Consider the following 16,578-nt stretch of genomic DNA (forward strand, 5'->3'; position numbering starts at 1 on the left):
TTAAATAACCTTATTCTGCAATAAAGGAAAGTTGACATACCATTAAAATAAAAACTCAATTTCACATAAAAATTCAATTAATAAATTTTGGGTTAGATTTAAAAAAAATATTTATATCACCAACTTAAAAATCTTCAAGTTGTCAATTCTAACATAATAACAATAAAAATAATAATAATAATAATAATAGAAAATTAAATATATATTCCAAAATCTATCTTGGCCAATTTATGAATCTTAATGGAATTGGCTACTCTGAGATCATGATACAAAAAAAATCTATATATAGATAGATAGATAGATAATTCTAAACACATCAATGCACGGTTTGGAAAGATTCAGGTCAACCATATAAGGTCAACCTCAAAGCAGCTATGATCAATTCCAAGGGGGTCAGGTTTTATTTATTTATTTTCAAAATAAATAAACCAATCAGTAAAAAAACAAATAAAAAGTCATACTAATAAATAAATAAAAATCACTTTGCCACCTGTAAATTGCCACTGTATAAGGTGCCAGCTAAGAGGAAATTCTGTTTCAAATTCCCATGCCAACTGTGATCACCCCTCCTTGCACAGGTCAAATAGGGTTATTATTTAGAAAATGGGTCAAAGGCATAATAATAATAATAATAATAATACTATTATATATATATATATATATAGATAGATATATGCCTCCCTCCCTCCCCACCTCCTTCCTTCCTTCTAATTGCCTAGAAACTTGTATGTAGGTCATGCCAGGTAAGATGGATTCATTCCTACCAGCAGATCAATCAATTTCATTGATGCTCCCACACTCTCTTGTGTGGACTTTGGGAGCCTGCCAGTCCAAGGGACTCCATCCATGCGTGTGTGTTTGTTCTCCTTTTTGTCTATTTTTATTAATACAAAACTCACTTTCATAAATGACAAAATGGCTACAGATCTGATGACACTTCAAAGACTTCCAACACAAGTATTGACCATATGGGTGGGCAGTTTAGCTGTGGTGGTGGTGGTAGCAAAAGAACCTTTTTAACATGGTATCCCACTCCCACATTTGGCCACTTGGTTGATACCAGAAGAAGAAAATGAAGAATAATATGAACTGTCTATGTTGCTTCAAAGTGCTCTTTGATGCCTTCTCTTTGTAGCCTTGCCTTGGCTACAAGTCAAAGGTGGACACAGTTTCCTGGACTCTTTGTCACATAATCACTACATGATTCCCCACCTCTTTTGCCTGCTTTGCTTTTGTGTGTTGTTTGTATATATAAATATATAAATATAGATATACACACACAACAACAACAACAAGTGGGTTATCATGTCTCCACGATTGTGATACAGCAAAGTGGATTTATAATAGAATAAAACAAAAAAAGGATTACTTGTGGTTTCAGGGGTTTGGCTTTGCATGTGTTAAGTTTCTGTGCTGTTGTGTGAGCTATTTGGATAGAGCTCTGGGGTTGTTAGTATGCTAGTGAAACAAAGCTCACAAATCATCAACCATTACATGCAGTGGCCCAAAATGTCACTAAAGATTTTTGTAGTTAAAAAATGCAGTATTAGATACTGCAATTTGTGGGTGCAACCCAAAACAATTGATGCAATTACTATTATTATTATTATTATTATTATTTTGTTGATGTACCACAAGTTTCTTTTTGCTTTCTGACACACTGTTAAAAAAATGGTTACTGTGTGTCAATAGTGGATTGTTGTGTGGGACATATCTTCAAGATTCAGGTTGAAATTCAAATGTGCCTCTTGTATTTGCATGTAAAGTTGGATGTGGATGAAGAAAACCAATTAGATATAAAGTTTTGTCTAGCTGCAATCTCTCTCTCTCTCTCTCTCTCTCTCTCTCTCTATATATATATATATATATATATATGTATATACCCACATACATACAATCCAAAATTTTAAAAAAACATACGAAACCACAACTGCATTAATTACTAAGGAATATTAACTTTTCCAAATATTACGTCCATAAACATTACATATTAAGCTTGAATTACTATGAGATTTGAGTATTACTTTTCTTTGGTGGACTGAGGCTGCCATTTAACAAGGACTATCTGCATTTTATTTCATTGAAATTTCGTCTTCAAAAAATATCTAATTATTCTATTCAGTACCCATGAAAACTACTTCCACAAGAAGAGTATACCCCAAAGTATCAATACAGTTAAGAATCAAAACGTAATATCTTAAAAAGTAAAAAAATAAAAAATAAAATTACACAATCATGTTTCACAGAAATTTTCAATACAAAATGCATAAAAAAGTTCCATGGGTAATCTTTTCACCAAATACCACTGACACAAATTATCAAAGAAAGTGACTAAAATCTGTGTACACTTTTCAAGAAAAATTATATATACACACACTCTGATACATTGGTTTTGACCTTACTAACAGGTAAGTCCACAGATATAAAAAAAAAAATAATAATAATAATAATAAGACTTGTACCAAATCATTTTCTAAGTCATTTGTCTCCCACTAGAAAATGGCCACCAAGTAAGCAACAATTAAACTTCAGTAGTACTTGGAAGAGCAACTATCCTTCCAACTCCATGGCTTGGCATTTGTTTCACCCACATGATGGGCACCAGCTTTAAATATATTTGGTTCCATCTCTGCTGTTATATAGTTAAAGACAAAGTTTGCTATCATGCTTGTTCTCCTCTCTCTTTCTCTCTACTCCTCTCTGTCTGTAAGGGCTTCAGTTCAGTGTCAGCCAATTGCTCACCTTGTTCATGAAGAAGACCCTCCTTGAAACACCTGCCTAGTTAAGCCCATGGAGTTGGTCCAGAGTCCCTTTCTATGCTTCAAGCATACTGTACATGTGAGGAGGCTCCATCTCTTCCTTACACACCCCAACACTAGTGTCAGAGTATGCATTTATGTTTTTCTGGAAGGGCATTGAAATTTTGGACCAACCTGGATTTGATTCAATGAGTTGAAAGACTCACATTGTGAACAGCTTTCACTTTTGTCAATCTGTGTCTTGGACCTTGAGCTCAACCTAACTTGAAGAAAAAAAAACTGTGGGTACACTCTCAGATTGTCAAAGGGGGAAGTGTAAACAGCTTCAGTGTGAGGCTAGACCAAGTCCAAGATACACTGCATGCTGATCTCCCACATGCTTATTCATGTGACAAGACAATGAGCAATGCTTGTTGTACTACTTACAAATTGGAGGCCATGCTTGGATAGTTATGAGAGGTGGTCTGCCCTCTTCTCAGTCTTGTCTCTTCTCCTTTTTTTTTTTCTTTTTTCTTTCTTTTTTTTCTTTTTTCTTTCTGGTTTTCTTTTTGTTTTCAAGGGATTCACTGTGCCTAGGTGATTGGTCAAAGAGACATCATATTTCTCAATTGTGGGTTATGAACTAGTGTTTGTGAAAGTCACCATCAGCATAGCATTGACTTCATTTGAGATAAAAGAAAAACTTATGGACTTGGTCTGGCCACGCTAAAAAAATTGTGCCCATTAAGCACAGGTTGCACAATTCCCCAGTAACTAATAATAAATGTCCAGTGAAAAAAAAAAATATATATATATATATATATGTACACATTCCACAAGGAGAGACTGCGAAGTCACCTTCCATCCCAAGAATATCCCAAGCGATTGAAGAGGGGAAATAACCTCCTTACTGGTCCCGTAAACCCTTCAAAGACCTGAAATGCTGTTCACAAGGAGCCTTGAACATTCGCTCAGGTTGAATCATCGTCTGTCCCGAAGTAACGATCCCCAAACTCCCCCATGCCAGGCACAACGCGGTACTCGTCGTTTAGTCCTGCGTCTATCTCCGATGTCACTATCTTTAACAGAGGGAAGCGCTTGCATACTGCATGAATTCCTTCAGGAGCCTGGATGTAAACAGAAGTAGGATTTTAATAAATTACAAACTGTGGTGCGGAATAGCACAGAAGACCAACCAAAGAAATCCTTTCAGCATCCAGAAACACTTCACCGAAATGAGGTTCAAAAATATAATTCGAGACTCTGGAACGCCTTTCTGAAGCAACAGATCAATGGCTTGAACAGCGCAGTTTCCTACAAGAGAATCACAAGAAGCACTACGTTAACCATTTCGCTAGCCAGTGTAACAGGTCCATGTTGGAAAATGAAAGTTGTTTACAAAAGTATGCACAGATTTGTGGAATTCGTATTTGCAAATGCTGTTCAATGTCAAGCAACAGCATGAAGCGAGATTAAGCACCGCAACGTTAGTGGAAAATGCTTTACGGCATGTTGCAAGGGTACAGGACCGTAATTTTCAAAACTTAACTTAATTGACACTAACATCCTGACATTTTATATCCATGAGAAGTGTACCTGTCCCCATGATGGGATCCATTAACAGCACGTGCCGGTCAGCAATATCATGGGGCAATTTTTCATAAATTAGCTGCATCACCATCATCCATAGCTCAATCCCATTTGGTATTTTAATGAAACATAAACAACACATGGTCAAGTTTCTCGAAATCGTTAGATACACATAATCCGGATCAGGATTTGTTTGTTTGTTTGTTTGTTTGTTTTTATTTTTATTTTTGCATGATTTGCAGCACAAACTTGCCTAATAACAACTGAGGGAAAGAAAAGAAAGATGAATAGCTTTGCGAAGCAAAGCACATGAGGAGTACCTGCTTCCCATCATCCCCTTCCCGATGTATGAGAATCTTTCCAATCTTGATACCCTTGCAACACGCCCGTAAAGCATTTTCCATGCTTTCTCCGCTGAACACAGGTATCAACAAAATGAATTGATCCTTACTTCAGAACTGAAATCCAAAAGGCAACTTCCAAGCGAATGTAGGGATGAAAATTCGGATCAAAGTACTGGCATTTGTAATACCATAACGGCGTTGTGGCGTATATTTCTGCTCCTTGACATTTAAAAACAATAATATTTCTTCGACAAATCACAATTTACCCGATTCAGTTGTATTAAAGATGAAAAAGCACCTGCGAATGATGGATACTCCACAAAGCTGCTTGCAAAAGTCCACTCCAATGTATGTTGAACCTGCAGACAAAGGCTTTTGAAATGAAACCAAGAATTTCAACCTCCAAAAAATTCACGCAATATTTATGATTACGTTTCTAACAACTGAATCTGAGGGTTACATGGCCATATATTTACACTCAAAAATACTGACGCTCTTTCCTTCATATCTCGAAAAAATTATCTTCTACATATTGATAATGGATTATTGATCATACCGGTCGGTGTGATAACCTGCTTTTCAGTGAAAGGCAAGTGTCCAAGTCCGTGCTCCACAATCTAAGCACATAAAAGGCACGTTCGCATTGTCATTTCTTTGAGAGTTGTGCTCGAACGCAGTCCAAGAGCAAGAGCTGCACACTGAGGTGGTGAACAATCCTTCATTCATATTGGAATAGACGAGAAAAATTTACCAAACGAATAAGTCGATCAGCATAAAAGACAAAGTCATGTTTGGTAGTCTCTCGATCTCGAATGAGGGTATGCATTCCACGAATCTGCAACAATCAGCATGTAAAGGTCACTTCTGGCATTGGTACCAGGTCTTTTACACAATGTAAAATAAGGTTAATATCAAGTGTTTAAATTGAATACAAAATAAATAAATAATCAATTACTTACTTAAAACAAATAAATAAAATCTGTATTATCTGAAGTATTTATAACTCGTCAATATTCAACAGGAATCCCTACACCAGCTGAAGAGGACGGCGCGGAAATTAATTGTCTATTTTATTAATGGGTTTTTCGAACCTGAAAAGTGGACTGTACAACAACCACATTTGGATATATCTTGCGAAGATCATGTTGACCAAGTTTCATGCGGATATGTTGGACTATGAGATCAATAGCAATCAGATTGTCTCCTCCTCGAGGTAGGATTACATCCGCATACTTTTTAGTTGGCAATACGAAAGCATCAAATGCTGGCTTCACAAACTTGGCGTACTGCATACAAGCCCGAAAGTTAGTCTTATTTTCATTCCATGTGTGGCTATCCTGCACCGTCCAAACGTACATCATCTGGTTGCCCAAGTTTATCAATACTCGGATTGCAAACAGCAATTACACTAAGACAGCTCAAACTCAAGTACGCAATGCAAATATCGTGAAATTTTAAATCAACTAGAACCTGTTTCCTAAAACAATTTTACAAACCAGTGTGTCGAGAAACCAATATGGAGTTGGATCTCTCAATCACTTCGCAGGAAGGGGCCTCATGTAAAAGAAATCGTACGTTGTGGTTTCATCAACAATAGATTTTTGAGCTAGGTTCTAATCTCAGAAACAACCAAATCATCCTTGATACCTCACCTGCTCAATCACAAAATTCACGTCTCTGCCCCTCTCGATAGTGTCCCTCCTTATCCGTCGTGCTAACCTGACATCCGCGTCTGTATTGCACAGTGAAGTATGAGCTCCTTGCACAGAAAGTCTGACCTAAGAGTGAGTTCAATACAGATGTACATCTGTGTGCTAATTGGTAACAAAAGCTTGAGATATGAAATTCTTTAACTATGTGGAAACAACTAAAGTGAGTGCACAAAGACGACCTGTATCTACAAAGATCTTCATGTTCATCAGTTCCCGCACACGGGCGTCATGAAAGATCAAGATGCCCTCCATAATGATCACATCAGATGCATTCACCTACACACAAGGCAACACATTCCACGTCCAGGTTATAAGACCACTGGACGTTAAATAAAGTTCGTAATGAGAAAAACTTACATGATCAAACGAAATGAGTTGGCAAATACCGTACCTTCCGGGACCTATCACTGAAGCGTTGATATTTTAGAAAGTCGTAAACAGGAATCTGAACGGGTTCATTCGCTTTCAAATGGCTAAGGCATTCCAATAACTGCTCCGTAATAAACGCATCTGCAATAATTCACAAGCTTTCAGAAGCAGGTGAAGTTCATTTACCCCAGCCGATTCATTGATACAACCTGATAACAACCAGATTCACGAAGAAAGCTACACCAAATTGATTAGGTCAAAGAGCGCACCAGGATGATCGAAGTTATATTCTCCCACATTAGCTTTCTCTTCTGGTGTCAATCCTCGGTAGAAAGAACTCTGTTACAGAACAATAGAATCAAGAGTAATCGTCAAAGAGATACATCCTCAAATTGAACCATATCAGGATCTGCAAACTCATATCATATAGACGCAAATTGACCTCCAATTCGTACGTGAGAATTCACTGTAGATTTCATCTGGACTTCAGGAGAGTGCCGTAAAATCCACCCAAAAGTAAAACATATCATAACAAACAAACAAAACGAGGGAAGATTTACTTCATTGATAAGCACAACACGGTGATCATGTAGCTGCTGAATGATCATGTCACATACAGTCGCCTTACCCGACGCAGTACCTCCCGCCACACCTGCTCTCATAAGCCCAGACGTGTTTCAAACCTCATATTGAAGGCTACCACTTCTGAATCGTCAATTGGAAGCATAAAACAAAACAAAACAAAACAAAACGCCCTCAAACAAAGAGCAATTCCTCCGCTCACCTATGACGAAAGGGACCTTGTTCGCTCCCATATACATCACCGCCGGATACTCAACGTCAAAGTGCAACCCGGAGAAATGAGCTGTCGCGGCTTCGATGCACGTCTTCGAGTCTAATTTCACCATTTCCCGCTACCACACGTAACCCAATTCGACAAAACCGTTCCTTACAATTCTCCTCTCGCCAACCCTAACTCTCCCTCCCAATTAAGAAAAAAAACAAAACCGAACCAGACACAACAGATCCCAAGCGCAGCCCCTTCCCTTCACCTCACCCCCTTCCGTCTCGCGACCATCACCCAAATCACCTTCAACTCACCGCAAACCATTGCAGACACACAATTAAACAGACCACTACCCAACAGCCTGGGCTTATTAAAATCGAGATTTATGACAAAACCACCCAATCAGTTCGCCTATGTTGGGACCGTCTTCATAAAACTCATGGAACCGGCTTCTGTCATGACTTGCGAGGAGTGATAATAAATTCTTGTTGTAATAAATAACAATACACTCAAAGGCTGACCCCGAGATTCTACTTCTGTATAACGATGATCCATGATCCTCCCACAGATGCCATCCTGGATTTCTCCGATGCGGGATGACTCCGATGATTCTGCTGGTGATATTGCTAATCACGACAGTGCCGAATTCTCCTTCTTCTTCTGGGTCTTCTTCTTTGTTTTGTTTGGCCTCCTCCTCGTCGTCGTCGTCTCTGATTATTGATTATCGTGCTGCTGTAGGTATGTATCCACCTGCGCTGCTGCCGCTACCCGCCAATATTTCTTTGCGGTATCAGGATGCGTCGTCGTCGGTACTAACTCGGATGCGTCGCCGAACGCGGGGTATCTGGGGGACTCCGTCCGACGGCGTGGCCACGTGGAGGGGAGGGAATTGTGTCAGCGTGGAAAGGAAATTTATCCAGATCAGCAGATTACGGGTGTCCACGTAAGCAGCAGCAGGGGGGTTGGTTCCAGGAGGCATATTGTTGTGCTTTCGTGGAACGAAATATTCCCTTTCTGATCCTTTTTCCTTTCCTTAGGACGTGCTTTTCTATCTAGGTTTCCATCGGATTTGGGAGGAGGTGATAAGAAAATGTATTTATATATATAAAAATGTATTTGTATAGGGAATTGTTAAAGTGACCCAAGTATTTACTAAATTGACATAACCGTCATCAAAAATATTTCCACTATTGGTTCCGTGTTGGTGAAAAATCAATGGAAAAATGGTTAGATCTTCAAACAATGATGATGGGTGGGTTGATGTAGTAAATGTTTAGGTCTTTTTAGCAATTCCCTATATATATATATATATATATATACATATTCACATATATATATATATATATATATATATATACATATTCACATATATATATATATATATATATATATATTACATTTGTTCCAATATCTTCCTTTTGTTATGAGCTGGAGTATTTGTGAAGTTTCTCTCTTCATCATTCTGTTGGAGCTTCAGGTTTGCTGCATTTGTTGGTTCAAAATGTTCTATATCTACAAAAATATCCTTTGTAAAAACTATCTTGAGGTACTTGTGTTTTGTTTTAAGTTTCATAAGTTGCGTAGATGTTTCTACCAACAATGACATACAATTAAAAAAAAAACAAAAACAAAAACAAAACAAAAAAAAATACAAGAATATATATATATATATATATATATATTAAAGAAAACAAAAGTTGTGTTGAGGGATTTTAAAAAAATAAAAAATACAAGATTAGAGAAGATGTGAGAAGAAAAAAATAATTAACAAGGTTGAACTTGATGTATGTATGTATGTACACTAAGCAACTACTTTGATAACATGAAAAAGATCTAAAAACATTTCTTCCACTCTTACATACATTTAAGTAATGCATTAAATAATTTTGATTGTTAAAATTCCTAAAATAGAATATTTGTATAATTTATGTGTTTATAAATTTTATCAAATTTTATTCTTTAATATCAATAAAATTCAAAATGAGATTTGTTGGAGTTAAAACATACTTTTAAAAAAAATGGTTCATTTAATATATATATATATATATACACATTTGTAAAATCATATCAAATAACACATTTTTTTGGATGTTGCTAATGCCAAGTTTTGTCATTGGCATTGCAACTAATTTTTATCAATTTATTATTATTATTTTTAAATTTTAAATTTTCTTTTTGTATAATTTGAAATATAAAAAGACATGATTTTCTTTGATTTTTTTTATTGGAACAAAAACAATTTAAAATAGACTAAAATATTATCAAATGATGAAATCATTCTTTTTTTGATTAAGGTAAAAGTTATTTATTTTTTGCATCAATTAAATCTAACAATTAAGTACAAAAAATTAAAATTTTAACATAGAAATACATATATTTAAAGAATAAATATTTCTTAAATAGAATTAATCCCAAATATATATATATATATATATATATATATATAGCAAAATAGAATAATTATGTCAAATGATAAAAGAAGTTATAAAATGAAATAAAATAAAAGCCCAAGAAAAAGAAAAACAAAAACAAAAACAAAGGATATATATATATGGATATATATTGTATGTGTTTTTTTTTTTTTTTTTTTTTTCTGGATAATTAATCATCAAAAGTGAATAACTATCAATAATTAATCAAAATTTTATAATCCAACTTCAATTAGAGTCTAGATATCTAATGTTGTTTTGATAATACATAACCTCTAATAATATATATTATATATATATATATATATATATATATATATATATATATATGTATATATTGCAATAGGTGATATTAATTAGGAGGAGGACCTATGTTCATATATTTATGTATATGTAATGCAAACTAACAACACTACAAGTGACATTAGTTATATTTCTATCCAACCTTCAATATTCAATTTTTTGTTTTGTTGTTGTTTAATGTTCTATAACCTTGCCACCTAAATTAGTTCTCAAAGCTTAATATTGATACTCATTAATTAAGCTTCCCAATGGCACTTCTACTTAGAGCCCTTTATTTCAGCTTTTTCACTCAGCTTGTCCAAAAAATAAGAATATTATATTACATCAGTTGATTTGTTTTTTTCAAAAATTAAATAACATATTTCTAAAATGTTTGTGTGAATATATGTATGTATATATATATATATATATATATAGTCTCATTGATAATAAAATGCTAGAAACATACTAACACTTAAAAGAAAATGGAATAAAACTGTAAATTTCACGGTAAAAATGCACATCAATCCAGTTTCAGTAATTGTGATTTAATTTTTTAATAATTCATGTTATGTACCTACCAAGTTCAACATGTTTTTCACGCACCTGTGTACTTATCTCTTGACCAAATTATGTCGCAAATGATGGTTAATACTGAAAGCTTCCGGCCGAAGAATTCCTTACGAAAAAAATATCCTGGTGAAGCTCCCCTTTATTGAACCAAGTACTACCTCCAACCAATTCCGACTGGGTTAGCAATTCCAGAATTTTGTATAGTGAAGGCACTTTATCACTGTATTTGTTTATGGATAAGAATCAACATCAAAATAGTTGTACTTCACCACACGACATTCTCGCCTATCTCCTTGCAGAAGCGACGAAGTCATAACCCTTGTCAAAAATAATCCGAAACATGATAAAATAAATGAAATAAAAACATTAAGATGTCATCACGATTACAGAGACTCAAACAGCAGCTCCTGTAATTCAATCCACAAAAATGCAACAAATGGTATGGAGAATTTCTCATGATCAACCACATCACTGATGATGAAAATCCCATCACTCTTACATCAGTAAGACCCCATCTTACACTAAAACAGTGGAATTGCAAACTGGATCCCACACGAACTATCCTGAGCAATATTAGTACAATGTATATCCAAAAATAGACGACGACCGGATCACCAAGTTACCGTCATTAGAATGAGATAGAGTGAGTACACAATGAACTATAACAATCCCAGGTGGGTACATGTCACGAGAGAATGCTGCAGAGCGCGGAATACTCATTCGAAACGCACGAGACCAGAACTGTCCTGGAGTGAGTACCGCTGCCCCTCAAACTCATCTCATTCCTAAAAAGTAGTTCACGGGATCAGAATAGACCCGACAACATATACTCACACCGACAAGACAGCCGCGGAGGCCGCCATAGTGAGGCTCAAGCCTCTCGGGGAACAGATCTGGTGAAGATGGAGCAGGTTGTTGTTAGAGAGTGAGATTGACGATTCTCGCGTCGTAGCGACTCACCTGACCGTTGCAGGAGGGTAGGAAACAGTCATCAGGGAAGTTTTTATTGCGGAGTGAAGGTGGGTCTGCAGGCAGGGAGCGAGGTAATCAAGCGGGGTTTGAAGGAAATGTTCCACCTTGTCTGCCGGAAGTTCTGACGGACCTACAATGGGTGCTCTTAAGATCCGCGTCTTGCGGCGCTTGACGGCATACTCTCCCTTGATCTTTCGCGGTTGTATCGGCAGGATTTCAGGGTGTGAGCTCCAGGAGGTCAGGGCCTGGTTGTTGCGTTGGTCAAGTCTAGAAAAAATGGTTCCGGTTAGACGAGATCGCAAAATAGAAGGTAACGCACACTACAACTCTGCGAAGGTCTGTGCGGTGGTACGTGCAATTTAGATACGAGTCCTCATCATTGGCGTGCGGTAAGGATTACCATACACTTGGATCGAGACGGCAGGTGATTCTTGATTCGAGTTGTTATTATTACTAGTTCTGTTATTCGTATTGCCATTATTATCATTATCTTACTTTGCTTTAAGAGTGTGTGTGTGTGTGCGCTGACGGGGGTGGTGGTGTATCCTGATTCGTGAGTATTGGAGCAGGTGGGTGATGTGTGAGGGAGAATTTGGTCTCTGGGCGCGTCACAGGGTGAAAGTGTGGTCGGAGGGAGGGAGGGAGGGTGGCGTTGCGGTGGTTCGATCTGTTGAGGTCAGTGAATTTCAGCTGCCCGAGAGGGGGAAGAGGAGGAGGGGGAGGAGTAGGAGGAGGAGAAGGAGAAGGTGGTGGGGGTGGCAGTGGGGGATTCCGTGAAGTGGGAGTTAGGGATAGCAGGGTAGCATGCCGACAGCATCTGGTCGATGCAGGCGTACCTTCACCTTCACCTTCACCGACGAGGCTGCGGTAGCAGTGCGGGGGAGGGGGCTGTGGGGGAGTGGGTGAGTAGCAAGCTGGGTGATAACCGTGAGGTGAGGTGCGGTGAGGGATTTGGGTTGCGGGGTTGAGAGCGGGACGTAGTGATGGAAGGGGCAGGCAAAGGCTTCGATGCGAGGTTTGTGGGACGGGTGCAGTCGGAATTTGGCGGGGCGAGCGGGGTGAAGGGGTGCGGGAGCACTCCCACGATCAATGCTGCGGCGCATCCTCCGCATCCCACACAGTCTCAGCTGCACCAGTCGCGGTATGTGGGATACCCGTCGACGCCTCACCCGTTCACTGTGAAGAGGGAGGCGTCTCCGTCTGTGTCCGAGTCGTCAATGAGATCGAGGGAGTCTTACTCGGTGGAGGCGAGCATGCAAGACGCGGTGACGTCGCCCAGCCCCGCAAGCGTTTCGGGGTCGGGGCAGGGTCGTGGGATGGGCAGTCTGGGGCCGAATTTTAGCACAGATGTGAATCAGATGCCGGACACCCCTCCGCGACGAAGAGGGCACCGGCGTGCGCAGTCGGAAAGCGCATTCCGAGTTGCGGACGATGCGTCGTTCGAGAGCGAGGGTGGGGTGCAGGGATCGGAGATTCCGACCGTTTCCGACGACGGTGCAGAGGACCTGTTTTCGATGTACATTGACATGGAGCAGATAAACAGTTTGATCGGGACATCGGAGCAAGCGGGTGCAATGAAATCGGGTGGTGAAGGGGACAATGCGCCTCCTCCGCCTGGTCATCATGCTCGGAGTTTGTCCGTGGACGGAGGGCTGGGGAACTTGACCGGCAACAGGACGGGCGTGGGTGTGGGTGTGGGTGGTGGTGGTGGTAGCGGTTCGATGGCATCGGAAGGTCGGCGGGCGCGGCACCAGCACGTTAGCTCGATGGACGGGTCGAGCTGCTTCAAACACGACCTGTTTGGCGAATTCGGAGGGGACACGAAGAAAGTGGTGGCTTCGGCGAAGCTGTCGGAGATAGCGCTGGTCGATCCGAAGCGTGCCAAGAGGTGAGAATTTGGACGAGCGGTGGTGGTGTGGATGGGGTTGTTGCATTTGGTCCGCATTGGGATGCTGTGATTGCGTGCGAGGGGGCGAACGAGCGGTGAGCGGCGCGCTGAAGTCGGGTGTGAACTTGGTGAGATGGGGGTACAGTGTGGGTGTTGAGGACCGCTGCGATTGCAGTGAGCATGTTAGCCGGGTGTGGAGTGGATTAGAGCAGAATGTGATGTCTCGTGGTCTGACATGGAGCACGTGACGACTCAGGATATTGGCGAATCGGCAATCTGCAGCCCGTTCGAAGGAGCGGAAGGTGCGATACATCTCGGAACTGGAACGCAAGGTGCAGGGCCTGCAAGCAGAAGCCAAAACGCTGTGTGCCCAACTTGCGATGCTGCAGGTGTGTATCCGGCATGATTTTGTGTTGAGTGCGTGACGTGGTGAACGCAGTGTGGGATGCGGTGATTGTGGGAACAGCAGCGGAGCGGGTTTGGATGGGGAGGCGTTGGATATGGTGAGGTAGAATGGTGGACGGAGTGTAGGTGGGTGGCGGAGCTGAAGCGTATGATGTGTACTGGTGCAGAAGGAAACAGGTGGTCTGGCGACGGAGAATGGCGAGCTGAAGTTGCGGCTGCAGGCTATGGAGCAACAAGCTCATCTACGTGATGGTGAGTTCCTGGGAGCCTGTTGGGGAGAATTGCGAGTGGGTGTTTTGAGGAATCGGGGTAGAGCAGGCTGTGAGCAGTTACGGTGGGTGAGGCAGGAGCAATTGATGGCATGCGGCATGGGTTGGAGGGGAATGATGCGATGTTGAAGTTGGTTTGCGTTTCGAGGATGGGCAGGAGTGCTCGAGGGATTGTGTTCGTTGTGGCTTGCTGTGTTTGGTTGGGTGAATCGGTGTTGTGGTGGGTTGGTTGCACCTGATGTACGTGCGTGGTATTGGTGAGAGTGTGAGGAGAAGAAGAAATAGGGGGTGAACACCCGTGTGGAGGTTTGGTTGGCGGACGCGTGTCCGTAGATGTGGATGTAGTGGGGAGACGATGATGTACGTGCGTGGGGTGGAGGGGAAGGAGCAGGGCGGGCGTGGCGAGGCTGAATGGGTGTTTGTGGGGTGCAGCGTTGAACGAAGCGTTACGAGAAGAGGTTCAGCGGCTGAAAGTAGCAACAGGTCAAGTGAGCAGCGGGAGCGGGCAGAGTTTGAGCATGGGCGGCCAGCACGTGTTTCAGATGCAGAGTCAATCGTTCAATCCGCAACAGTTGCAGCAAGCGCAACCAGCGTCGAACAATGCGGCGGCTTCGGCGGCGCAGCAGCAGCAGGGAGCGCAGCAGCAGATGCATTCGGATTACTTGCAGCGCGGGGCATACAATGTGTCGAGCGGTTTCATGAAAAGCGAAGAAGCGAGCATGGCAGTGAGTCATGCGAGCAGTGCGTCGTTTGGGTGATGGGTGCGGTGGAGAGGCACAGGCGATTTGGAGAAGAGAAGGCACCCGAAGAAGGCAGCCGGAGGCTGCGATTCTTGGTGGTTGCAGGACGCAGTGTCCGGGACAAACCTGAGAGGGTCGGGCGTGGAAGTCCTCGTCCGAGTGATTCACACCGAAGTAGCTTGATGCTGCGGTGACCAAGCTTTCGAAGCAGGTTCGGTGGGGTGGGTTTGGCTGTGGAAGAGGGAGGGGTCGGGATGCGGAGATGACATGCGCAGCGAGGTGAACGTGAGGGAGGTGGAGGTGGAGGTGAAGGCGGGGGGTAGGACGCGACGCGGACGTGTGGTGATGTTGGTGGGACGGGACGGGAGCAGTGAAAGCGCGGTGGGGTGCAGAGAGGTGTGCTGGTGCAGTGTGGGGACGATGGGCGTGTGACAGACACATGATGACATGCCTGTGCCGACTATGCACTATGTTAGATTTCAACATAGAGTTGGTAACCTTTGGAGTAGATAAATTTCACTTGTATATTATGTCATGTAATCATGGATCATATAGAAGTCGTAACACTTATTAAATATACATCTAATATGTTCATGTTCAAAATTTAGTTGTACCAATAGGCCAGGTACTTTAGACTAAGTTCATTGTGTTGGTGAACACTTTCATTTGACCAAGGTTTTTTTACAATCTAAAATGTGTTCTTAATTTTAACACAAATATGTAAAATAAAGTTTAAGTATTGTGAATACGTAATAAAGTAAGAATTAAGAGAAAATTGACAATCAGAATGTTTTTGATTTTAATTTACTGTCAAGGATACGGAAGTTGCAAAACCCGACATTTAATTTTAATGTAATGATTGTTTTAAAAGAAAACTGTAAAATGATAGAACAACAAAATATTCAACGTCCTTGCACCACCTTCACCACCATCGCGTCCACGCAGAGGCGCGAAAGCACCACCGCTACCCCTCTTTCCATGTCCATCCACGCCGTAACCTCACGTCACGGCTTCTCTTCCTCACTTCGGATGGACCTTCCTTGCTTCCATGACACTCACTCACACACAGCCCCCGACTCGTCTCTCTCAACCCCACACCTACTACCCCCTCCCTCCCCCTCTCCACCACCTCCACAATGCGTCGGCACAGGCATGTCATCATGTGTCTGTCACACGCCCATCGTCCCCACACTGCACCAGCACACCTCTCTGCACCCCACCGCGCTTTCACTGCTCCCGTCCCGTCCCACCAACATCACCACACGTCCGCGTCGCGTCCTACCCCCCGCCTTCACCTCCACCTCCACCTCCCTCACGTTCACCTCGCTGCGCATGTCATCTCCGCATCCCGACCCCTCCCTCTTCCACAGCCAAACCCACCCCACCGAACCTGCTTCGAAAGCTTGGTCACCGCAGCATCAAGCTACTTCGGTGTGAATCACTCGGACGAGGACTTCCACGCCCGACCCTCTCAGGTTTG

At 41.5% G+C, this 16,578-nt stretch overlaps 2 protein-coding genes across 12 annotated transcripts; one reads left to right on the forward strand and one right to left on the reverse strand.

Moving 5' to 3' along the window:
- Nucleotides 1–2,343: 2,343 nt before the first annotated feature.
- Nucleotides 2,344–8,350, reverse strand: LOC112275295 (uridine/cytidine kinase UKL1, chloroplastic). Of its 10 annotated transcripts, none has more exons than XR_002967688.3 (16): nt 7,538–8,350; nt 7,314–7,405; nt 7,023–7,092; nt 6,776–6,894; nt 6,564–6,660; nt 6,325–6,404; nt 5,764–5,958; nt 5,424–5,507; nt 5,229–5,289; nt 4,971–5,031; nt 4,649–4,742; nt 4,335–4,407; nt 3,970–4,052; nt 3,597–3,865; nt 2,966–3,018; nt 2,344–2,855 (listed from the first exon to the last, which is right to left on the reverse strand). XR_002967688.3 is itself a non-coding variant. In XM_024505538.3 (14 exons), the coding sequence occupies exons 1-14, from the start codon at nt 7,659–7,661 to the stop codon at nt 3,710–3,712; spliced, it is 1,389 nt and encodes a 462-aa protein (XP_024361306.1). In that variant the 5' UTR covers nt 7,662–8,350; the 3' UTR covers nt 3,340–3,709. The 10 variants fall into 10 exon arrangements, 1 of the variants encoding a protein (XP_024361306.1); XR_002967689.3 differs by having other exon boundaries at nt 2,344–2,859; XR_012216482.2 differs by having other exon boundaries at nt 2,966–3,022.
- Nucleotides 8,351–12,537: 4,187 nt separating this feature from the next.
- On the forward strand, nt 12,538–15,846 carry LOC112274696 (putative transcription factor PosF21). Of its 2 annotated transcripts, none has more exons than XM_024504377.3 (4): nt 12,538–13,684; nt 13,941–14,073; nt 14,257–14,341; nt 14,791–15,846. In XM_024504377.3, the coding sequence occupies exons 1-4, from the start codon at nt 12,780–12,782 to the stop codon at nt 15,114–15,116; spliced, it is 1,449 nt and encodes a 482-aa protein (XP_024360145.1). In that variant the 5' UTR covers nt 12,538–12,779; the 3' UTR covers nt 15,117–15,846. The 2 variants fall into 2 exon arrangements, with proteins under 2 accessions (XP_024360145.1, XP_073386133.1); XM_073530032.2 differs by having other exon boundaries at nt 12,558–13,684; nt 14,750–14,891.
- Nucleotides 15,847–16,578: the final 732 nt, after the last annotated feature.

The sequence above is a fragment of the Physcomitrium patens genome, chromosome 22 (assembly GCF_059467195.1).
Source record: "Physcomitrium patens ecotype Gransden chromosome 22, ASM5946719v1, whole genome shotgun sequence".
In the NCBI taxonomy this organism is placed as follows: domain Eukaryota; kingdom Viridiplantae; phylum Streptophyta; class Bryopsida; order Funariales; family Funariaceae; genus Physcomitrium; species Physcomitrium patens.

Bases quoted from the DNA above. Each gene is read 5' to 3' on its own strand.
- LOC112274696 (XM_024504377.3), top strand. From the start codon at position 12,780: ATGGAAGGGGCAGGCAAAGGCTTCGATGCGAGGTTTGTGGGACGGGTG. The intron at 13,685-13,940 runs GTGAGAATTTGG...GTGACGACTCAG, and splicing joins GATCCGAAGCGTGCCAAGAG to GATATTGGCGAATCGGCAAT. The intron at 14,342-14,790 runs GTGAGTTCCTGG...TGTGGGGTGCAG, and splicing joins ACAAGCTCATCTACGTGATG to CGTTGAACGAAGCGTTACGA.
- LOC112275295 (XM_024505538.3), bottom strand. From the start codon at position 7,661: ATGGTGAAATTAGACTCGAAGACGTGCATCGAAGCCGCGACAGCTCAT. The intron at 7,093-7,313 runs GTAAATCTTCCC...GTTCTGTAACAG, and splicing joins GTGTTGTGCTTATCAATGAA to AGTTCTTTCTACCGAGGATT. The intron at 3,866-3,969 runs GTGAAGTGTTTC...GTTTACATCCAG, and splicing joins TATTTTTGAACCTCATTTCG to GCTCCTGAAGGAATTCATGC.